The following is a 20,527-nucleotide window of genomic DNA, read 5'->3' as shown; positions in this document are numbered from 1 at the left end:
AGTCACTCAGTCGTGTCTGACTCTTTGAGAGCCCATGGATTTTAGCCCACCAGGCTCCTCGGTCCATGGGAATTTCCAGGCATGAATATTGGAGTGGGTTGCTGTTTCCTTCTCCAGGGGATCTTCCTGACCCAGGGATCGAACCTGGGTCTCCCGTATTGTAGGCAGACGCTTTACGGTCTGAGCTACCAGGGGAGCCCCAGAAGGGTGGTGTCATCTGCATATCTGAGGTTACTGATATTTCTCCCTGCATTCATGATTCCAGCTTGTGCTTCATTCAGTTCGGCATTTCACGTGATGTACTCTACATGTAAGTTAAATAAGCAGGGTGACAAAATAAAGCCTTGACGTACTCCTTTCCCGATTTTGAAAGTTTTCAATGTCCGGTTCTAACTAACTATTTCTTCCTGACATTCAAACAGGTTTTGCAGGAGGCAAGGTGGTCTGGTATTCCCGTCTCCTTAAGATTTTCCACAGTTTGGTGTGATCCAAATAGTGAAAGCCTTTAGTATCATCAATGAAGCAGACGTTTTTCTGGAACTCTCTTGCTTTTTCTATGATCCAGCAGATGTTGGCAATGTGATCTCTGGTTCCTCTGCCTTTTCTAAGTCCAGCTTGAGCAATGGGAGTTCTCGATTCACATACTGTTGAAGCCTAACTTGGATAATTTTGAGCAGTATCTCTTCATATACTTTACTTTATGACTAAATTTCAGATCACAGATATTCCCACTCTGGGTCCTGCCTGGGACATTGTGCCCCTGACTTTCAGGCAGACTCCTCCTGCCTCAGACAGCAGCACCAGTGTCTGTCCTGGCTGGAGTCTGTCATCCCTCCCGACAGCTGGTGGACGAGTCTACAGAGCAGAAGGGACCATCTCTCTTCTGGTTCGTGTTACCCGATCTTCCGCTCCCTAGAACTGGACCTCTGGGTCCCCTGGACCATGCACCTGGGTGACTTCTTCATCCCTGCATCCAAAACCCAGGAGAATCCTGGGGACACTGGAGGAGCCCCGAGACGTTAACTGAACAGAAGAATGGAAATAATGGAGAACACGCCCACCCCAAACATATACTCAGGATTCAGGACACTGCAGTGCAATGCTCACTCCAGCATACCTGTGGGGGTCCTTTGCAGGTGGCTCTGCCCCAAGGCTGCCCTCTGGCCACCTCCCCAGGGCCTGTACCTGACCCAAGGTTTGCTGTGAGCCTGGGTGGGACACATTGTCTTCCCCCACGGCCACCTCCCCCAGCCTGGACACGAGCGATCCCCTTCTAATTCAGGGCCTTTCCTGAGAACTGTCTCTTCAACCTGGCGTGCCTCCCCTCCCCCACCTCAGCAACCATTCCTGGTCGTCAGGCACCTATTTCCCTTGGAGACGGAACACTCCCCAAGGTTCTGAGTGATTCGTAGTGGCCCACAGGACACTGGCCCTTGGAGGCAGAGCTGGGGAGCCCTCCCTGCCATGGAGGGCCCACTGCCTGCACCTGGGGTCCACAGCCAGCTAAACCTGGGGCTGCTAGTGAGCGCTCTGCTGATGGCTTCTGAGAGCTTGACCCGTGTCCTAGGCTTCCCTCTGTTGCCCTGGGGGGCCCTGGTTAGTGTTGTCTGGCTGCTTTGGGTCCTGAGGAGATGGCACATTGTCCGCAGAGGGAAGGTGCCATGCAGGAAGTGTGCTGCCTGCGATGAGGTCTGTGGACAAAGTAGGGAGACAGGCGGTTCCCCCACAGCACAGGCCGACAGAGCCCCCGAACCACCCAACAGGGAACCCGGCCCACCTGTGGGCCACACCCTGTGCCTGTCGGCACTGAACACACACCTGAGAGGCTCCTCTCATCAGGACACCGGGGACTTGGTGGGAAAGGCCCAGGAGAGCCGGGCACCTCAACACCCCCGAGTGACCGATGACAGACCTGGCCTCGGAGCATCTGAGAAGAGTGGGGGGCAGTGCTGCCCGAAAGCTGTGAGCAATTTGAATGGAAACACTCTTGTTGCTGAGCATCCAGGGCTGCTGGCCCAGGAACTTGCGAGATGGAAGCAGAAAGTCCAGGAGAAGGAGGAGGAGAAAGAGAGGCTGCAGGAGGTGAACGCACAGAGACAGCAGGAGTTGGAAGCCCTGATCTGCCAGGTAGAGGCCCTGGGTGAGCAACTGCTGAGGGTCTTCCCGGTTCCCGACCTCCTTGGGGGCCGTGGGGGTGACGGGGACGTCGAGCCGGCTGGCCGTGCCCCGGTCCAGCAGCCAAAAGGTGTCCTGAAGAAGGTGGGCGCTGGCGGGGACTTGTGCGTTTCCCTCCCGGGCCTGGAGCCCCAGCCCCAGGGAAGAGACAGACAGGAGGAGACAGAAGAAAGGTGGCGCTTTGCGAGGCTTGTGCGGGAGACGGTGCGTCTGCAGCGAGAGCAGGCGGCCCTGTGGGGAGCGGCCTTTCAGCTGGAGCACGATGTGCAGCTGCTAAAGCACAAGCTGCAGGTGCTGCCGGGACAGCACGCCTGGCTCTTGGCGGAGCTGCAGGAGAGGGAGCTGGAGGCGGAGACGCGCTGCCTGGAGCTGGAGAGGAGGTTGCCCGCCATGCTGGAGGACCTGGCCGCCCAGGAGGAGGCCCGCAACATCTACCGCGAGATGGCCGAGTGCCTGGGCCGTGAGCTGGAGGTCAGCGTCACCTTCCATCACAAGCAGACCCTCTTCCAGGAAAGGATGGTGTGGGAGAGCTGGATGGCTGCTGAGCAGACCTGGAGGAAGGTCCAGGAGCTCAGGAGCTCCAACGCGTGCCTCAGGCAGGAGCTGGCCGCTGACCTGGCCCCCTCCCGGCCCTGCCCCCAGGGACCCGGAGCACCAGCCACTGCCCTAGAGGCTCCTTGGCTGATTGGACCCCCTAGGAGTGGGAGGCTCGGGGGTTTCGGGAGACAGGCCAGTCTTGACTCGGCTCCAGCATCCAGCCTCACCGCCAGCACCACACCCAAGACCCACGTGTGTCTGTGAAGGAATCTTCCTTCCTCTCCACGTGCAGCTCCCGTGACTAAACAGATACCCCAGAGACTCCAGATCCCATCATGACTTCTCATGATGATGAAATTCCCCCAGGGAGCCTTTAGAAGTATATTCCATAAGTCACGTGGTTTTTTTTAACTGAGATGCCCACTGTGATCGTGAGCCTCCTCTGTGTGGGCCTTGATAGAAATGTTTCAAAGGATTAGAACTCTTCTGTGACTGGGGCCAGGACTAAAACTGACCGGAATAAGTTTTCATTGGTTTTTAAAACAGAAGCAGGAAGGCAAACAAAACAAGAAAACCTTAAGGAAAAACAAACTCCTGGCAAACTACTTATATTTGTATTAGTTTAATCTTCACTCCTAATTTACTCCTACTTCATAGATTAGGAAAAAGCTAGGCAAACTACTTAATATTTGTATTAGTTTAGTTTTCACTTGTAATTTATTCTTAATTCACAGATTAGAAAAAGCTAAGATTTTGCAGCTACTGTTTCACGCCTAATTTCTTTTTAATCTTTGTTGCTTTGTTTAAGATCATATTTTCGTTCAACTTTTCTGAATATACGCACTCAAATCCACAAGTTTTATTTTGATGCCATACTCACGCACACATACACCCTTCACAAGACAGGTATTAGACCCTGTTATGTGTGTCGTGTACCTGAAAAATGTAAAAGAAGACTTTCTAGAAGTCTTCTTTTTGAGGCTGTGTCCTGAGCGGAGGCAGGAAGGAGGGAAGGACCAAGGACAGGCCTCCAGGGGTCAGCAGGGAAGCTGTCCCTGCCCTGGGTATGGAGGGAGGAGGGGAAGAGGTGTGGTTTGCTCTGGGGAGGGGCTTGTCAGGAGCACGGAAAGGGCCCCCACCTGGGTGCTGTCCCCATATTGATGCAGGAGCAGTGGATGGCGCCCTAGACTGGGCTGGTGCCCGCAGAGGGGAGCCTTGGGGCAGGCCAGGCCATAGTGGATGCCAGGGGGCGCGGGGAGTGAGCCCCACACTGCAGTGTCCTGGATCAGGGTGTGTGTTTGGGCTGCGGGTGTTATTTCCATCCGTCTGTTCAGTTAACATTCCGGGCTCCTCCAGTGTCCCCAGCACTGTCCTGGGTGTTGGATCCGGGCACGAAAACGTCACCCAGGTGCATGGTCCAGGGGACCAAGTGTCTAGCTCTCGGGAGGAAAGGAACCAAGGAAGAGACGGTCCCATCTGCTCCCCCGACTCGTCCACCAGCTGCCCAGCGGGGTGGCCAGCCCCCACCGGCGGACATTAGTGATGCTGTCCATCTGCAGCAGGGCGAGTCTGCCTGGAAGCCAGGGGCACAGCGTCCCAAGCAGGGTGCAGGAGTGGGAATGCCTTAGATTCGGTGTCTGGGGCTGGAAATGTGGCAAAGGTGACCTGGGTTAGGGGAAGGGCAGGGCCTCTTGCTCCCAAGCAGGTCCTCTAGGGCTGAGACCCCACCATAGAGGGGCAGCCCTGGGCAGGGAGTTGAGGGAAGTGGGGTGATGGCTGTTCCCTGCAGACCCCTGTGGGGGTGGAAAGAGTGGAATGTAGGGGCAGGAGTCGGGGGAGAGCCCTCTTGGGTCTGCAGGGAGTGCTGGGTGGCCCTCGGGTGGTCATCACAGGATGGAGGAGGAGGCCGGTGGGGTTTGTGGTGTCAGAGGGGAATGGGATGACCCAGAGCTTTCTAAGGGCCCTGTTGTCATCAGGTCCTAAAGAACCCAAGTACCATGTCTGTGGGAGGCCTTGGGAAGCCCTGGAGAAGGCGGGGAGGCCTGTGAGAGCTTTTCCTGGGGACAGAGGACAGTGAGCTGAATCTGTCCATCTGGACTCATGGGGCTCCTGCCGCCCCACATCCTGCCATCAGGTCTCACCTCCCAGGAACTCCCACACGGGGCCTCCCAGGATAGGAGCAGGGGCTGGATGCAGGTGAGGCCTCTTGAGGGGGTTCTCCTGCCTGCTGAGTGCAGCCCGTGTGGCACTCCTCAGGGGCCAGGGTGGACCAGGCTTCCTCCTGCACTTGCACGGCCCAGGAGGAGACAGACCCAGGCACCCAAGTGTCCTCGAGTGGGCCTGTACCCTTACTGCTGGAACTGCCCGGTTCTTCATCTGTCTGAGCAGTGAAATGGAGGGAGGATTCAGGGAGCGCTCCCTGGAGGGGCTGGCCCGAGCTAGGTAGTGATGGAGGAGCAAGAGTTCTCTGCAGTGCTTCCCACACCTTAGGCCACAGGGACCCCCGGAGAGCTTATTGCCAAGCAGGGCCTGATTCCCAGGTTCTGGTCTGGGTCTGACCCTTCTCTTCTCCCTGGAGACCCTCAGTTTGGGACCAGGCAGGAATAACATGATCTTTAGAAGATGATGGAGCAGGAAGGGGGAATGATGGGCAGGGACATTTCTCCTCAAGGGCAGCCACAAACATACTGGAGGCAGGAGGAGCCTGGCAGAGCTGGTGTGTAAGATGAGCAGGTCAGTTGACCAAGCTTTCCTCCCAGAAGCTCCGCTCTCCCCTGGATCCACACAGTCCTGAGGACACAGACCATCTCAGAGCAACGTCAGGAATCTCGGATGCATAGTCATCCTTGGGGAAGCTGGCCTTGGACACTCACTTCTGTCCTGATCTCTGTGATCAGCAGATGGCTTGGTTTATTTCTGGTTTCTATTGATTCCGTTGATCCTTTTTTTGTCTGTTCTTTTTAACTAACACAGTGCTGTTGTTACTACTGAAGCTTTGCATTAAACCTGGAAGTCAGTTAATGTATTATAATTTCTCCAAGTTTGTTCCTTATTAACTTCTATTGGCTACTCTAGGGATTTTGAATTTAATATAATTTTTCAGAAGCTTGTTTGGTGCTTGAGGGTGGCATTCCTTCTACAGGTAAATTTGAAGCAAACCGACATCATAGAAATGTTGTGTCCAATCCTGTAAACTCCAAAGTTCAGTCACTCAGTCATGTCCGACTCTTTGTGACCCCACAGGCTGCAGCACAGGCTTCCCTGTCCTTCACCGTCTCTCAGAGCTTGTTCCAAAACTCATGTTCATCAGGTCGGTTATGCCATCCAACCATCTCATCCTCTGTCGACCCCTTCTCTTCCTGAGTTCAATCTTTCTCAGATCAGGGTCTTTTCCAATTAGTTAGTTCTTCACAACAGGTGGCAAAGTATTGGAGCTTCAGCTTCACTTCAGCATAAGTCCTTCCAATGAATATTCAGGGTTAATTTCCTTTAGGATTGGCTGGTTGGATCTCCTTGCAGTCCAAGGGACTCTCAATAGTCTTCTCCAACACCACAATTCAAAAGCATCAATTTTTAGGTGCTCAGCTTTCTTTATGGTCCAACTCTCACATCCATACAAGACGACTGGAAAAACCATAGCTTTAACTATATGGACCCTTATCGGTAAAGTGATGTTTCTGCTTTTTAATATGGTGTCTAGGTTGGTCATAGGTTTTCTTCCAAGGAGCAAGCATCTTTTAATTTAATGGCTGCACTCAACATCTGCAGTGATTTCAGAGCCCAAGAAAATAAAGTCTCTCACTGTTTCCATGGTTTCCCCATCTATTTGCCATGAAGTGATGGGACTGGATACTATGATCTTAGTTTTCTGAATGTTGAGTTTTAAGCCAGCCTTTTCACTCTCCTCTTTCACCTTCATCAAGAGGCTCTTCAGTTCCTCTTTGCTTTCCACCATAAGGGTGGTGTCATCTGGGTATCTGAGGTTTTGCTATTTCTCCCAGCAATCCTAATTCCAGCTTGTGATTCATCCAGTCCGGAATTTCACATGATGTACTCTGCATATAAGTTAAATATGCAAGGTGACAGTATACAGCCTTGATGTACTCCTTTCCCAATTAGGAACCAGTCTGTGGTTCCACATCTCCTCTGTTGATTCTTGATCTGCATACAGACTTCTCAGGAGGCAGATAAGGTGGTCTGGTAGTCCCATCTCTTGAAGAATTTTCCACAGTTTCTTGTGATCCACACAGCTAAAGGCTTTAGCAGAGTCAATGAAGCTGAAATGGATGTTTTTCTGGAATTCTCTTACTTTTTCTATTATCTAGCAGATGTTGGTAATTTGATCTCCGGTTCCAGCTTGAACATCTGGCAGTTCTCGGTTCATGTACTGTTGAAGTCTCGCTTGGAGAATTTTGAGCATTACTTTGCTAGCATGTGCTGCCAAGTCGCTTCAGTCATGTCCGACTCTGTGTGACCCCATAGACGGCAGCCTACCAGGCTTCTCCGTCCATGGGATTCTCCAGGCAAGAACACTGGAGTGGGCTGCCATTTCCTTCTCCATGCTAGCGTGTGAGATGTGTGCAATTGTTGGTAGTTTGAAAATTGTTTGGCATTGCCTTTCTTTGGGATTGGAATGAAAACTGACCTTTTCTAGACCTGTTGCCACTGCTGACTTTTTCAAGTTTGCTGGCCTATCGAGTGCAGCACTTTAACAGCATCATCTTTTAGAGTTTGCAATAGCTCAGCTGGAATTCCATCACCTCCACTAGCTTTGTTTGTAGTGACGCTTCCTAAGGCCCACTACACTTCACACTCTAGGGTGTCTGGCTGTAGCTGAGTGACCACACCATCGTGGTCATCTGCGTCATTATTTTTTCTGTAGTTTTTTTGTGTATTCTTGCCACCTCTTCTTAATATCCTCTGCTTTGGTTAGGTTTGTACCATTTCTGTCTTTTACTGTGCCCATCTTTGCATGAAACATTCCCTTGGTTGGTATCTCTGGTTTTCTGGAGGAGATCTCTAGTCTTTCCCATTCTATTGTTTTCTTCTATTTTTTTGCATTGATCACTTTGGATGGCTTTCTTATCTTTCCTTGCTGTTCTTTGGAACTCTACATTCAGATGGATATATCTTTCCTTTTCTCCTTTGCCTTTCACTTCTCTTGTTTTCTCTTATTTGTAAGGCCTCCTCAGACAACCATTTTGCCTTTTTGCATTTCTTCCTCTTGGGGATGGTTTTGATCACCACTTCCTGCAGAATGTTACAAACCTCTGTCCATAGTTCTTCAGGACACTCTATCAGATCTAATCCCTTGAATATATTTGTCACTTCCACTGTATAATCGTAAGGGATTTGATTTATGTCATACCTGGTCTAGAGGTTTTCCCTACTTTCTTCAATTTAATTCTGAATTTTGGAATAAGGAGTTCATGATGTAAATACTATAGATTACCATTAATTTGGGTTCCATTTTATATATCTCAGTATATTTACCATGCGGGTCTGTGCTCAGTCTCTCAGTTGTGTCTGACTCTCTGCGACCCTCTGGTTTGTAGTTCCACCAGGCTCCTCTTCCATGGGATTCTCCAGGCAAGAATACTGCAGTGGGTTGCCATTATAGTTTATTGTAATTAATGTATTAGGTATTTGTTCATTTACTATATTTTTTACTCTATATGCCCTACACAACTTTTCTTAAATTTATCTTAGTATTTTATGTTTTTGGATAATATTATAAAGGGTATTTAAAATTTTTATTGTTAAATATTATATAAAAATATATAGAAATCTATATATGCACACACATACATTTATGTGTATTTGTGTTCACATCTGCTGCCTGTCTATCTATCATCTATCCATCTGTATCATCCATCTGGTGTGAGTATCATTTCTCTGAATTGGCTAAATTATAATCCTCAGTTCATGGAGGGTTCCATCATTAGCCATGCTTGGCAGGTATGTTCCATGCACGCACACATATGAGTGTATCCTTAGTGATGCAACAAGCCCCTTTAACGTCTCCCATAGCAACAGCTTCACCAGTCACCAGTGGTGTCCACGCCCTCTCCCCAAGGCCTCGCACTCCCCCTACTCATAGAACATCGTCCTAAACCTACCTCTGAATGGACTGAACTGTCCCTTTGTGTTTGGACCTTCAGTAACATTTCTAGGTTTCGGCTATAACAAGTAATTCTGTAATAAATATTCTTTTTTGGCATATCTAGTCCAAACACTGATTATGTTCCTGGGATGTGTTCTTATAACTGGAATTTTTATGTTATCAACATTGACGTTCCACGGTCTACAATTCATCTTCCAATATCCACAACCACGTTCCACCATCCCCCAGTCAATTCCCAAAGCCCACCACCTCTCACTCTTCCACATCCACCATCCACAATTTACTCCTCACTATTCTTCAGCAACCATCAGTCACCACCACCTGCTTTCCACCATCAACATTCCACCTTTCACCACCTCCCACCCATCACCCATGATTCACTTTCTTCATCCCATCCTCCACCACTGGCCATTGGCTCTCCACTTTCAACATTCCACACTCCACCACACTTGTTTCCCCAATTACCACCCACCACCCACCCTCCAAAACCCACCACACACCATCTGCCAGCCTCCATCCACCTCTGCCAGTCCACCTGTTACTTCCCACCTTTTACCGCACACATCCACCACACAACATCCACCATTCATTTACCACCCAACATCCTCTATCCACAATAGATCATCCACCTAAAACCCTGTAACCTCACCACCCATTTCCCACTATCCACTTCCCACCATCACGCGCCATTATTCAAACCCCAGTATCTACTATCCACCTTCCACCACCACCCCTCCACTCTTACTTCACTTTCCACCACCCATCTTCCTTTCCCTACCAACCCCACTCACCACCTTCTACTGTTGATTTTTCACCTTCCACTGTCCTCTGACGTCCGCTCACCTTTCACCACCCACATTTACCACCTACTAGCCACCACACATCACCTACCACTCACCACCCAAAACTCACTGTACACCATCCATCTATCCACCTGCCACCACTCACCTTGAGCCATCCACCTTCCACTTGTCACCTACAATCTCAACCTTCCGTTGCCCATCTTCCACCTTCCAAAACCCATATTTCACTGTCCATCACATGATATCCACTACTCACATCCACATAAGTTTTCAGCTTCAACCAGAAGAATCACCTTCCACCTGTGACCACTCATTGTCTACCTGCCACCAACCCTCCACCATCACCCTCCACCTTCCACACTTTACCATCCACCTGCCCCTGTCACCTTCCACCATTCACCTTCCATCAAACACCACTATTTTCCACCACCCCCACCAGCCACTTTCTACCACACACCATCCACCATGGACCTATTACATCCCGCCCATCTACCTTCTACCATTTACCAGCCACCACCATCATCCATGATCCATTTCTACCTTCTTCACTCCACCATGTTCCTCGACTGTTCACAACCCACTTTCCTCTCTGACTTTCCAGCATCTTTTATCCTCTTTGCCTATCCTTCCTTTTCACATCTTTGTGATCACCAGATTCTACTTATTAATAATATCTCCTGGATTTGTATTTCTTTTTAAATACTCTCAGGTGACAATTATTCAAACAACATAAATACATACTGGAGAAGGGAATGGCAACCCACTCTAGTATTCTTGCCTTGAGAATTCCATGGACAGAGGAGCCTGGGGAACTACATAACAACACTGATAGGCAACTGATACACAAGAGTGAAAAAACTGGTTTAAAACTCAAAAACTCAACATTCAAAAAAACTAAGATCATGTTATCCAGTCCCATCACTCCATGGCAAATAGATGGAGAAACAATGGAAACAGTGACAGACGTTACTTTCTTGGGCTCCAAAATCACTGCACATGGTGACTGCAGCCATGAAATTAAAAGACGTTTCCTCCTTGGAAGAAAAGCTATGAAGAACCTAGACAGCATATTAAAAAGCAGAGATGTTACTTTGCCAACAAAGGTCCATCTAGTCAAGGCTATGGTTTTTCCAGTAGTCATGTATGGATGTGAGAGTTGGACCATAAAGATAGCTGACAGCTGAAGAATTGATGCTTTTGAACTGTGGTGTTGGAGAAGACTCTTGAGAGTCCTTTGGACTGCAAGATCAAACCAGTCAATCGTATAGGAAATCAGTCCTAAATATTCATTAGAAGGATTGATGTTGAAGCTGATGCTCCAATACTTTGGCCACCTGATGGGAAGGACTGACTCATTGGAAAAGATCATGATGCTGGGAAAGATTGAAGGCAGGAGAAGAAGGGGACGACAGGATGAGATGGTTGGATGACATCACCCACTCAATGAACGTGAGTTTGAGAAGCTCTTGGAGTTGGTCATGGACAGGGAATTTTGTTGTGCTGCAGTCCATGGGGTCGCAAAGAGCTGGACACGACTGAGTGACTGAACTGAACTGATTACACACAAAAGCAACATCTGAGGTAAAAGGCATTCCTTAATGAGATGAGGACTGTTCTTCTAACTAGATGGTTCTCAGGTGCAAGGATCAGGGGCAGTCTCCTGCAACAAGACCAGCTCTGTCTTAGTTACGCTCTTAGTGTTTTTCAATAGCTGTAAAGCCACGACACTTTGCAGAATACACAGAGAAGGAGGCAGTGATACATGATGGCAATGTCCCTCAACTGCTTATTGAACGCCAACCTAGTATCCTTTCATCAGAAGGTGATCTGTAGTAAAAATTATAAAAACATTTAAAATGCTTTATCAGGTCTCGTCCAGGTTACCTTTTCATTCAAATGCTCTGAAAGCAAAGGATCCAAAACTCTGTACCTGTCAGACGATGTGTTACCCTGTCATTCTCAACTGCTGGGACCTTTACTGGCACAGCCTCACCTCTGCTTATAGTGATTCTCCATCACCAGGTGGTCCTTTGTTCGACCTGATACATTCTGAGAGGGTTGGGAATGTGCAAATGTTCACTTCATTGCTTTTTAGCCCATTTGACATTTTATTAAAATGCTCTGGCCATTCCATTATTTTAAATCTATTTTCACCAAAACTTGGAGGTGCAGATTATTTTCATTCTACTGATCCTAATGGCCCATGTCTGCCACGCAGCCTGACCCTCCTTGTCAAGCCTGGGAACTGAGTTAGACTTACCTTCTGTCCAACCAGGTCTGAGCCAGTTTTCTGATTGAAATAAAAACATTAACATGATTTTCCAGCGATTTTCAAAAAGAAAATCCTGAGAAATAAAATTATAGGATACACCTTTAAACGTCTGAAGGCAGTGAAGCCAAGATTTAGAACACCTATGATGTAATTAATTGACCCACTTTATAATGTGCCATTAAAAGAAAATCAGTCTATATACTGATTTCCTTACTCAGCTCATAAAATTTAATGAAAGTATGTAGGCAAATGTTCAGGTTATACACTGAGTAAGGAGAATGATGACAAAAAAATGTGTATATGTTGGTATTGAACATTATTCCCAGGAGCTAAAGGCTAAGTAAGAATTAAGTCTAAAAAGCATTTAAAAAAGCCCTGCCTCACTAATTCATGATCAAAGCCTCCTTCATTTTTAATGAAAAAGAAAGTTATGCATTGCTAAAACTAATCAGTCTGATAGCTAGCACTTTCCAATGTATGTCTGCAGTGTTATTTAAGAATATTCAGTTTATCCATATAAGAAAAGAGTAGGGAAGTGAGTAGTCTGACTCTTGAAATCATTTAAGGCGGGGAGGAATTCGGTATTCACGAGAAGCTCGTGTTCATGAGGCCGGACTTTATCTAAACATAGCTGACTTTCACTTTGGCCCCACTGTTTCCTACCCGAGGAAAAAATTTAAACACATAAAAGCAGAAAGAACAGTGTAGTGAATTTCTGTCAGCTCTAGCAATTTCCTACGTTTGGCCAATAACGTTTTATCTAGACCTTCCCATCACTTATGCTTTTTCTTCTAAGCAAGTTCCAGACTTGTTCATCTGCAAAGACTTCACTGCGCATTCTAGCAGCGCCTTTGTGATGCTGACAAATGACACAGACTCCCCATTAGCCAGATGTCAGTACCCTGCTGCTAGTGTCCAAATATTTTAGCATTCCTCTCTTCCTTTTTCCATCAGTTTTCTGATTGCAAATGCATTCTTTTATTGAGATAGTCCATTATGTTCACTATTTCAAATTCTTCTTTGCTCTCACATTTTCTATTTTAGAATGTTAATTGAGCTCATTTGAAATTCTTGGGCTCTCTGTTTGAAAATATTAGCACATAAACTGTGATGGAGTCTAAATCACTGTCTCCATTCTAATTATCAAATACTTGTACTCATCACACGTCCTCTATTCAGGTCATTCCTCAGGGTGCTGTGGCTGCTTGACAGCTGCCCTCAGTGGCCACAGCCCAGGGAACTGAGGGGTGGGGAGAGGTGGGGTGCACCGGGGCGGGGGTGCCCCAGCTCAGCAGCCTTGCACTTAGGGCTACAGGTGGACGCTCCCAGCTCAGGGCCCTTGCATGGCCCAGAGCCAATCATCAATTTTACAGCTGTGAAGACAGCAGCCCATGCTTTATAAACAATAAAAAAGTATGATGATCTGGCAAGTCCTGGGGCCTGCTGCCTCCACAGACACCTGGTGGGTTCTCACTGTGCCCTCGTATCCGGAGCCAGTAGTGCGGGGACCGTGGTTCTGACCAGAGAGGGGTCACTGTCACTCTCGCATCTGACTGGGACAAGCAATGCCTCTCATAACAGCTTTCAGAGGCTGCACCAACCCATCCTCAATTCCGGGGCCCTTGCAACCTAACAGGTATGCTTCAGTGTGATCTGCATGTCTGCACCCCGTTCTCGGGCCTGGGAAATGCAGGGTGGCCAACCAGGCCCAAGAGGGGGCGTCTTAGGTACAAGCCTCCCCCAGGGCCCAGAGGGCGCCCAGCAGGCTGAGGCTCAGGCACAACGATGAGCCAACAACTCTGAGGATCCAGCATCTTTTTCTCAACACAGCTGTGAGCTCGTATTGTGTGGCTTTAAACAGCAGCTGGGTTCCACCTCTCCCCAGAATGCTGTAGCTTCACTGCTGGGCCAGTGCCCCAGGACCACTCAGGCTGGTCCTTCTGTCTTTAGTAAGGAAATTATTAATGACGTGATTAATTGGATTTTAATATTAACAATGACTCAGTGACAGAGGAGCCTGGTAGGCTGCAGTCCATGGGGTCATGAAGAGTCGGGCACGACTGAGCGACTTCACTTTGACTTTTCACTTTCACGCATTGGAGAAGGAAATGGCAACCCACTCCAGTATTCTTGCCTGGAGAATCCCAGGGACAGAGGAGCCTGGTAGGAGGCCGTCTGTGGGATCACACAGAGTCGGACATGACTGAAGCGACCTAGCAGCAGCAGCAGCAACTTACTAAGCAGCTGGTTTCCCAGATGTCTAGCAGTCGAGCGAGTCTTCAGGTAGCCCCCAGACCCGCTTCCAACCTGGGAGCGGATTTTCAGCCTTTCCTGCTGGAGAACGTGTGCTCCGTGTGGTCAGCCCCATCACAGAACCCGGGGTCTTGCCACCTCTCTAAAGGAGCCACAGGAAGTCTGGACTGAACCTGTGAAGAAGAGGCTGCTCCCAGCCTTTTCTCTGAAGTGTCATTGGTCTTTCTGATGACACATACCTTCATTTGAACGTTGCTTTTATTGTGGGGAAAGAAATGGAAACAATGAAAACTGACACAAAAGAGAGCAAACCACTTGTCTCTAACAGTGCTGCTTTTTATTTGCATGGGACTGTTCACTTTCCAAAAACTTTTCCTATTTGCTTTTCATGTCGTTGTAGGAATGCTGGACAAAGGCAGATTTTTTAAAAAGGAAAATCAAATGAAAACAACTTCCTATCCCGTCATCCACGCACGGTGACCAGACTCAGTCCTTTCAGATTGTTCCGTGCGTACCCTCCTTCCCTGAAGCATCTCCACAACTGTGAACTTCAACACTAGCTTTACAGCCAGTTTTCCACTCTATTGGGAACATCCTTCCAAAACACCGGCCCTGAACATTATTGCGACCAGGGGGCTACCTCATGGCCCCAACACCCAGATGGTCTTGTCAGCACCACCCTGGAGTGTGGCCCCTCTTTGCTGCCCCATCCATGTCCCTCCACATGCCTCCTACCACGTGGACTCATGTCCCCCTCCTCCCCAACAGATGGGGTAGGAGCAGGGCAGCTGTGCAGTGTCCACTCCTCTGCCCTGAACTTGGGGACTGGACTCGGAGGGCTGACCCCAGGGCAGGCGCTCAGAGCAGACACAGGCGGGGAGCAGGGCCCAGCCGCAACGGCCCAGCAGGTGTTGCTCCTGACACCTCTTCCCGAGCAAGAAGGGGGACACCCAGGAGGAGAGAGAGTCTGGGCAAGGCTGTGGTGGTGAAACATGGTTTTATTGAGAACATCTCATGCCCTCTGTCTGAGTGACAGCGTCTCATGCTCGGTTCTGGCTGGTCTCAGTGCAGGAGGAAGCTCATGCGGGGGTTACGTGTGGCCTGGACATTAGTGGAGACGTGGGGACACCAAGGGCTGAGCCCTATTGACAGTGTTCTCAGCTGAGTTACATTCATAGAAGGTGTCTGAACTCTAGAACAAAATTAAAAGCATAGAACCCAAAGTCGGAGAAGCAAACCGTTTTCGGGGCTCACTCCACAGACCACCTTAAACTGCTCACGGCTGCGCCCCTGATGCACTGTCAGCACAAGCTGTGGCCAAAACGTGAGTCCTTGGCTGGGGGGCGGGGCGGGGCGCCTTGTCCCTCCAGACCCTGAGCAAGGGGGTGCAGACATGCTGCCAGGAACAGGAGCCCAGAGTCGGGATTAAGTGAGAGTGCCCATCCCCCGCTCCCAGTTGTGGGGACACAAAACCCAGCACCCCGGGCTGGCTGCTGCTGAGGGAGGGATGGTCCCAGGACTCACAAAGCTGGACCCACACAGTCACACTCTGCTTTTACCATCTGCATAGGTTTGATGAAAAATAAACCTTCTGAGAGATTCACCGATTTCAAAGAATTTAGAGATGGGAGTGCCAGCTCACTTTATTTCTCAGGCCGGATCAAAGTGATGATTGGGGCAGACCTTACACATTGGTGTGAGGCATTCTGGAAATGCTGAACATCCATCCTTTTCATCTGTTTTGAGGAAAGGGGTAGGCGGTGGCCCCTGGGACATGCCCAGCAAGGAGACCCAAGGGCTTGGCCCCGAGACGAGGAGAGTAAGGGCTCTGCAGTCTGGAGGGCAACAAAACTATTCCAAGGAAACGAATTCCAGGGAAGTGCGGATCTCACACAATGCTGGCTTGTACATTTTAAAATAAAAGTAACTCGTTTTGATCACAATAAAAATCTCCAAAACAGAAAAGAAAAGCCCCTTTAAGACTCAGAGTCAACCAGCAGGGAGGAGTACAGTGTGCTGACCCCAAGCAGGGGTGAGGGCTGGAGAACCCAGGATGGGGGGCCTGCCTCGGCCCCACCCCCACGAGCCCTGGCTCACTTTTCTACAACACAGGACAGCTGCCCCTTGGGCTGGGCACTGAAGAGGGGCCAGTGTCTTGGGAGAATTAGCACTCCAGGCTCAGCCAACAAGTCAAAACAGCCCCTCCCATCCCCGCTGGTCAAGCTATCCTCAAAAATGTAAGATTTTTTTCAAAAGATCAAGTTCTTGGTTTCGTCAAATCTCTGTTTCTAAAGCCCAGATTAAGGACCCTAGATGTAAAGGACTCCTCAAGGGAACAGCTCCGTGGTGACGCCATGTGGGCATCTGGGAGGGGGGTGTAAGATGCTGGGCTCCCTGATTTCTTTGGGGGTTGAGGGGGTGCTTGCCCTGCTTTTCCTGCCTACAGACAGACAGACACACAGACGGAGGAGACTGGCCACACTCAGGACGATAGGGCTGGAGACTTCCTGCCTATGAGCAGCGTCCAGCTGTCCTGTTACAGGAGCAGGGCTGGCCTCCTGCCCTGGCTCGACTCCCCGTGGCCTCACACAGGGGTCCTGCCCACCCAGGGCTCCCTGAACCCCTACCCCTGTGAACCTTGGCCACCTTCCCCCCAGCATCTCCCGAGGCCTGAGCACTCTTGGGGCGGGAGCCCTGTGCCAGGCCCGTGCTGCCCGGTGGCACAGATCCGCCTGGGAGAGGCAGTGGCACCCGGCTGAGGCCCTGGGGAGCCGCACATAAGGCATTCAACTATCTGGGGTGGGGGTTGCGAGGGGTCGGGCGTGCAGGGTAGCTTGTGTGCGCAACACCATTCCTCTAGACTTTGTAACCAAAATCCACGTATTTTTAAAAAACTAAGTCCATCTTCCACTCCCCATTAGAAAAAAATACCATCTATAGAGACGAGAATACAAACGCAGGGGCTCACAGACGTCTTTTCTGAGTGTGCAGGCCCCGCCGGCCCCTGTGCTGGCAGGGTCAGGCTAAGCCACACTCCGCAGAGGGAGGTGTGGGTCTCAAAGGACAAAGATCTGTCCTTTAACCTGGTCAGCCCGTGTGTACACAGCACCCTCAGCATGCACCCACAGGGCACACCCTCTCACGTCTCTGTGGTGCGAGGGGACACCTGGAGGCCAGCCCTCTTCAGCCCCACCTCCCACCCTGAGCACAGGGGTCACGGCCAGGGCCACCCTGCTCCTGCTTATTAAGTCCATAGAGGACACCCCCCCAACACGCCCCCTGGGCACACAGTCTGACTCCTGGACTTGGCTGGGGAGTGGGGTCTGCCTTCTCACCCACAGCACCCCAAGACCAGGAACTGGCACTGACCCCATGAAGGGCGGGAAGCTCCTCCAGGGTCCTGAGTGGAAGCAGGAGGCAGTCAGTGTGGACTCTGTGCTCAGTGGGGATGCCCTCCCAAGGCCCCTCCGCCCGCCCCGACCCCAGACTCGCTGGCTCGGCCTGCCTGGGCTTGTCCCTGCACAGTGGGGTGCCGGCCCGTGTCCTGGGTGTCCCAGACGCCAGACCACCCCCTTCCCTGCCGTGACACCAACACCCAATCCCGGTCGAGACCACGTGAGCGACACGCTGTCTCGCTAACTTTCAGCCTGAACACTTCTTATATTTCAAACACGTCTTTGATAAAGTGGGAAAGAATAATTTAAAAATATGCCCTCAGTGGCATTTTCCAAGAGTGAATATCTATGCAATTCATCCTATTTCCATCCTGCGAGGATTCTGGGATGGTCGTTCACATCCACACGATTCAGAGGAGGGACCAGAGGGAATCCTAGGCCATTTATTGTGCGGTCGGCCTGCAGACTCCTTCTGGTCCTTAAGAGTTAAACACTGTTTAAAAAACCCAAGTGAAGGGCCAGGCTCACTGGCCACGTTTGACCTGTGATTACTGAGAGGTTTTCCAGGATATGATCCAACAAGGGGTACAGAAGCTTCTAGAAGAGGGGGCTGCAGGACCTGGGCCACGGTCCCGGGGGCCACCCAGCAGATCACTGTGCTGCAGATCGGCCTCTGTGGGAGGGCAGCGACTGTGGGGGAAGGGGCCACGGGCAGACAGGGACGGTTTCCTTAGGCTAGCTTCCTCGCTACTTCCTAGCGCCCTCCATATGGAAATGCCTCTTTGCACTTAAAACGATGTGGCATAAGAGTGACCTGGCATAATTATTTCTTATTTTATAAACCACATTCCTAGTTCTGAATAAATTATTCAAGAATTTCACACAAAGTAATTTCTATTTTCCTAAACTTCAGGAAGCCCTACTTAGTAGAACTCAATTTCTAAACGTAAACTGAGATTGAAAGCAGTCACTGGATGACTCAGAGGGGAAACGCTGCTGCTGAGATGCAGGTGGGGACCGGGACCCCGAGCCCACACCCACCACCCCACCCCCGCCCCGAACCGCACGCCTGCCCCCAGGACGGCGCCCGCACACCCACACCGGCCCCAGCCCGGCTGTGAGGCTGGGGCTGTGCTGCACGCCGTCAGGGTGTGAGTGAGAACTGGTCCTGTTCCGTGGGCTTCTCCACCCAGGCGCCCAGCCCGGCCTTGATGAAGGCTCTGAACAGACAGGCCTTGGCAGCCTGGTACTCCTTGGCGACCAGCTTGGACTCATGGTACACGTTGGGTTTGGTGATCTTGGAGCGCAGTAAGCTGGAGGGAACCTGTGAAAAGACAAAAAGGCAAGTGCAACTGTTCAAGCCGTAACAGGGGAAAACGCAATCCAGGATGGTGTTCAAAGAGCAGCATTTCAGCCTGTGCTGCTTCTGGGGGACCCCACTGACCCCGAGGACCACATCACACAGAGCCACGCCAGACGCCCAAGTGTGCCGCATCCTCAGCCCCAGTGGCGGCTTCGCAGTTAAACAGGCGGGCTGCTGGCGACCCACGAGCAGGGGACTCAAACGATACACCAACGCTTTCAGGTCTTGAGCAAACACCACTCTGCTGTTTGGTCACAGAGAACTCTGTGCCTCGGCCCGTGAGGCCAACGCATTTCTGTGCAGCTAGGATCTGCAGGGAGGGCAGCTGCTGTGAGGCTGCCCGTGTGGTGACCCTCTTGCCACGTGGACACGGCAACTTCTGTCCATCACAGATAAAAGTTTCTGACTCGATGTAATAGGTGAAAACTGGTCACATACGGATCCACTAGAGAAGATTTTATCTGGGGAAAGGGGACCTGTTGCTGTAAAAACCCTCTAACTCCAAACCAAACCTCAAAATCAACAGGTTTAAGAGGCTTCCTGAAGGGCTGAGTGAACTCAGGGCAGCCCCAGGTTGCAGGGCCCAGGAATCTGCAGTGAGGTGGAGTGCCTGCCAGGCAGAGCTGGTGGGGGGCCAAGTGGAGGGGGTGCTGAGTTCTGGGTTCATATGGGCGTGGGGGCCGGGGGTTACGGGCTGAGCCTGCTTTGGATCTGAGGAGGCAGGGCCTGACTGCCAGCTGAGAGCAGCCCGAGGAGGCAGGAAAGGGTGGCCGTGAGTGGGTGGGGGTCTGGGCGCCTCACAGGGCAGGGTGGCCACGAGTCGGGGGGTCTGGGCACCTCACAGGGCAGGGTGGCCGCGAGCGGCGGGGGTCTGGGCGCCTCACAGGGAAGGGTGGCCGCGAGCAGGGGGGTCTGGGCGCCTCACAGGGCAGGGTGGCCGTAGATGGGTAGGGGGTCTGGGTGCCTCACAGGGCAGGGTGGCCACGAGCGGGTGGGGGTGTGGGCGCCTCACAGAAAGGGTGGCCGCGAGCGGGTGGGGGTGTGGGCGCCTCACAGGGAGGGTGGCCGCGAGCGGGGGGGTCTGGGCGCCTCACAGGGCAGGGTGGCCACGAGCGGGTGGGGGTGTGGGCGCCTTACAGGGGAGGGTGGCCGCGAGCGGGATGGGTCTGGGCGCCTCACAGGGGAGGGTGGCCGCGAGCAGGTGGGGGTCTGGGCGCCTCACAGGGAGGGTAGCGGCGAGCAGGGGGGTCTGGGCGCCTCACAGGGCTGGGGGGGTTCTGGGCGCCTCACAGGGAAGGGTGGCCACGAGCTGGGGGGTCTGGGCGCCTCACAGGAAGGGTAGCCGTGAGTGGGGTGGGGGGGTCTGGGTGCCTCACAGGGCTGGGGGAAGGGGTCTGGGTGCCTCACAGGGAAGGGTGGCCGCGAGCGGGGGGCTCTGGGCGCCTCACAGGGAGCACACGGCAGGGTGGCCGTGAGCGGGGTGGGTCTGGGCGCCTCACAGGGGAGGGTGGCCGCGAGCAGGTGGGGGTCTGGGCGCCTCACAGGGAGGGTAGCGGCGAGCAGGGGGGTCTGGGCGCCTCACAGGGCTGGGGGGGGTCTGGGCGC

At 51.5% G+C, this 20,527-nt stretch overlaps 1 protein-coding gene across 7 annotated transcripts in view; it reads right to left on the bottom strand.

Moving 5' to 3' along the window:
* Positions 1-14,479: 14,479 nt before the first annotated feature.
* ADARB1 (adenosine deaminase RNA specific B1) overlaps positions 14,480-20,527 on the bottom strand; it is a 116,498-nt gene continuing 110,450 nt past the window's right edge. For all 7 annotated transcript variants that reach the window (XM_005202040.5, XM_002685126.7, XM_005202041.5 and 4 more), the window contains one exon: positions 14,480-18,883. In XM_005202040.5, coding sequence (XP_005202097.1) covers positions 18,704-18,883 — 180 coding nt within the window. In that variant the 3' untranslated portion in view covers positions 14,480-18,703. The remainder of the gene's footprint in view (positions 18,884-20,527) is intronic.

Source organism: Bos taurus, chromosome 1 (genome assembly GCF_002263795.3).
Source record: "Bos taurus isolate L1 Dominette 01449 registration number 42190680 breed Hereford chromosome 1, ARS-UCD2.0, whole genome shotgun sequence".
Lineage (NCBI taxonomy): Eukaryota > Metazoa > Chordata > Mammalia > Artiodactyla > Bovidae > Bos > Bos taurus.
Note: the sequence above shows the minus strand (reverse complement) of the source record. Positions and strands in the feature narration are given on the sequence as shown.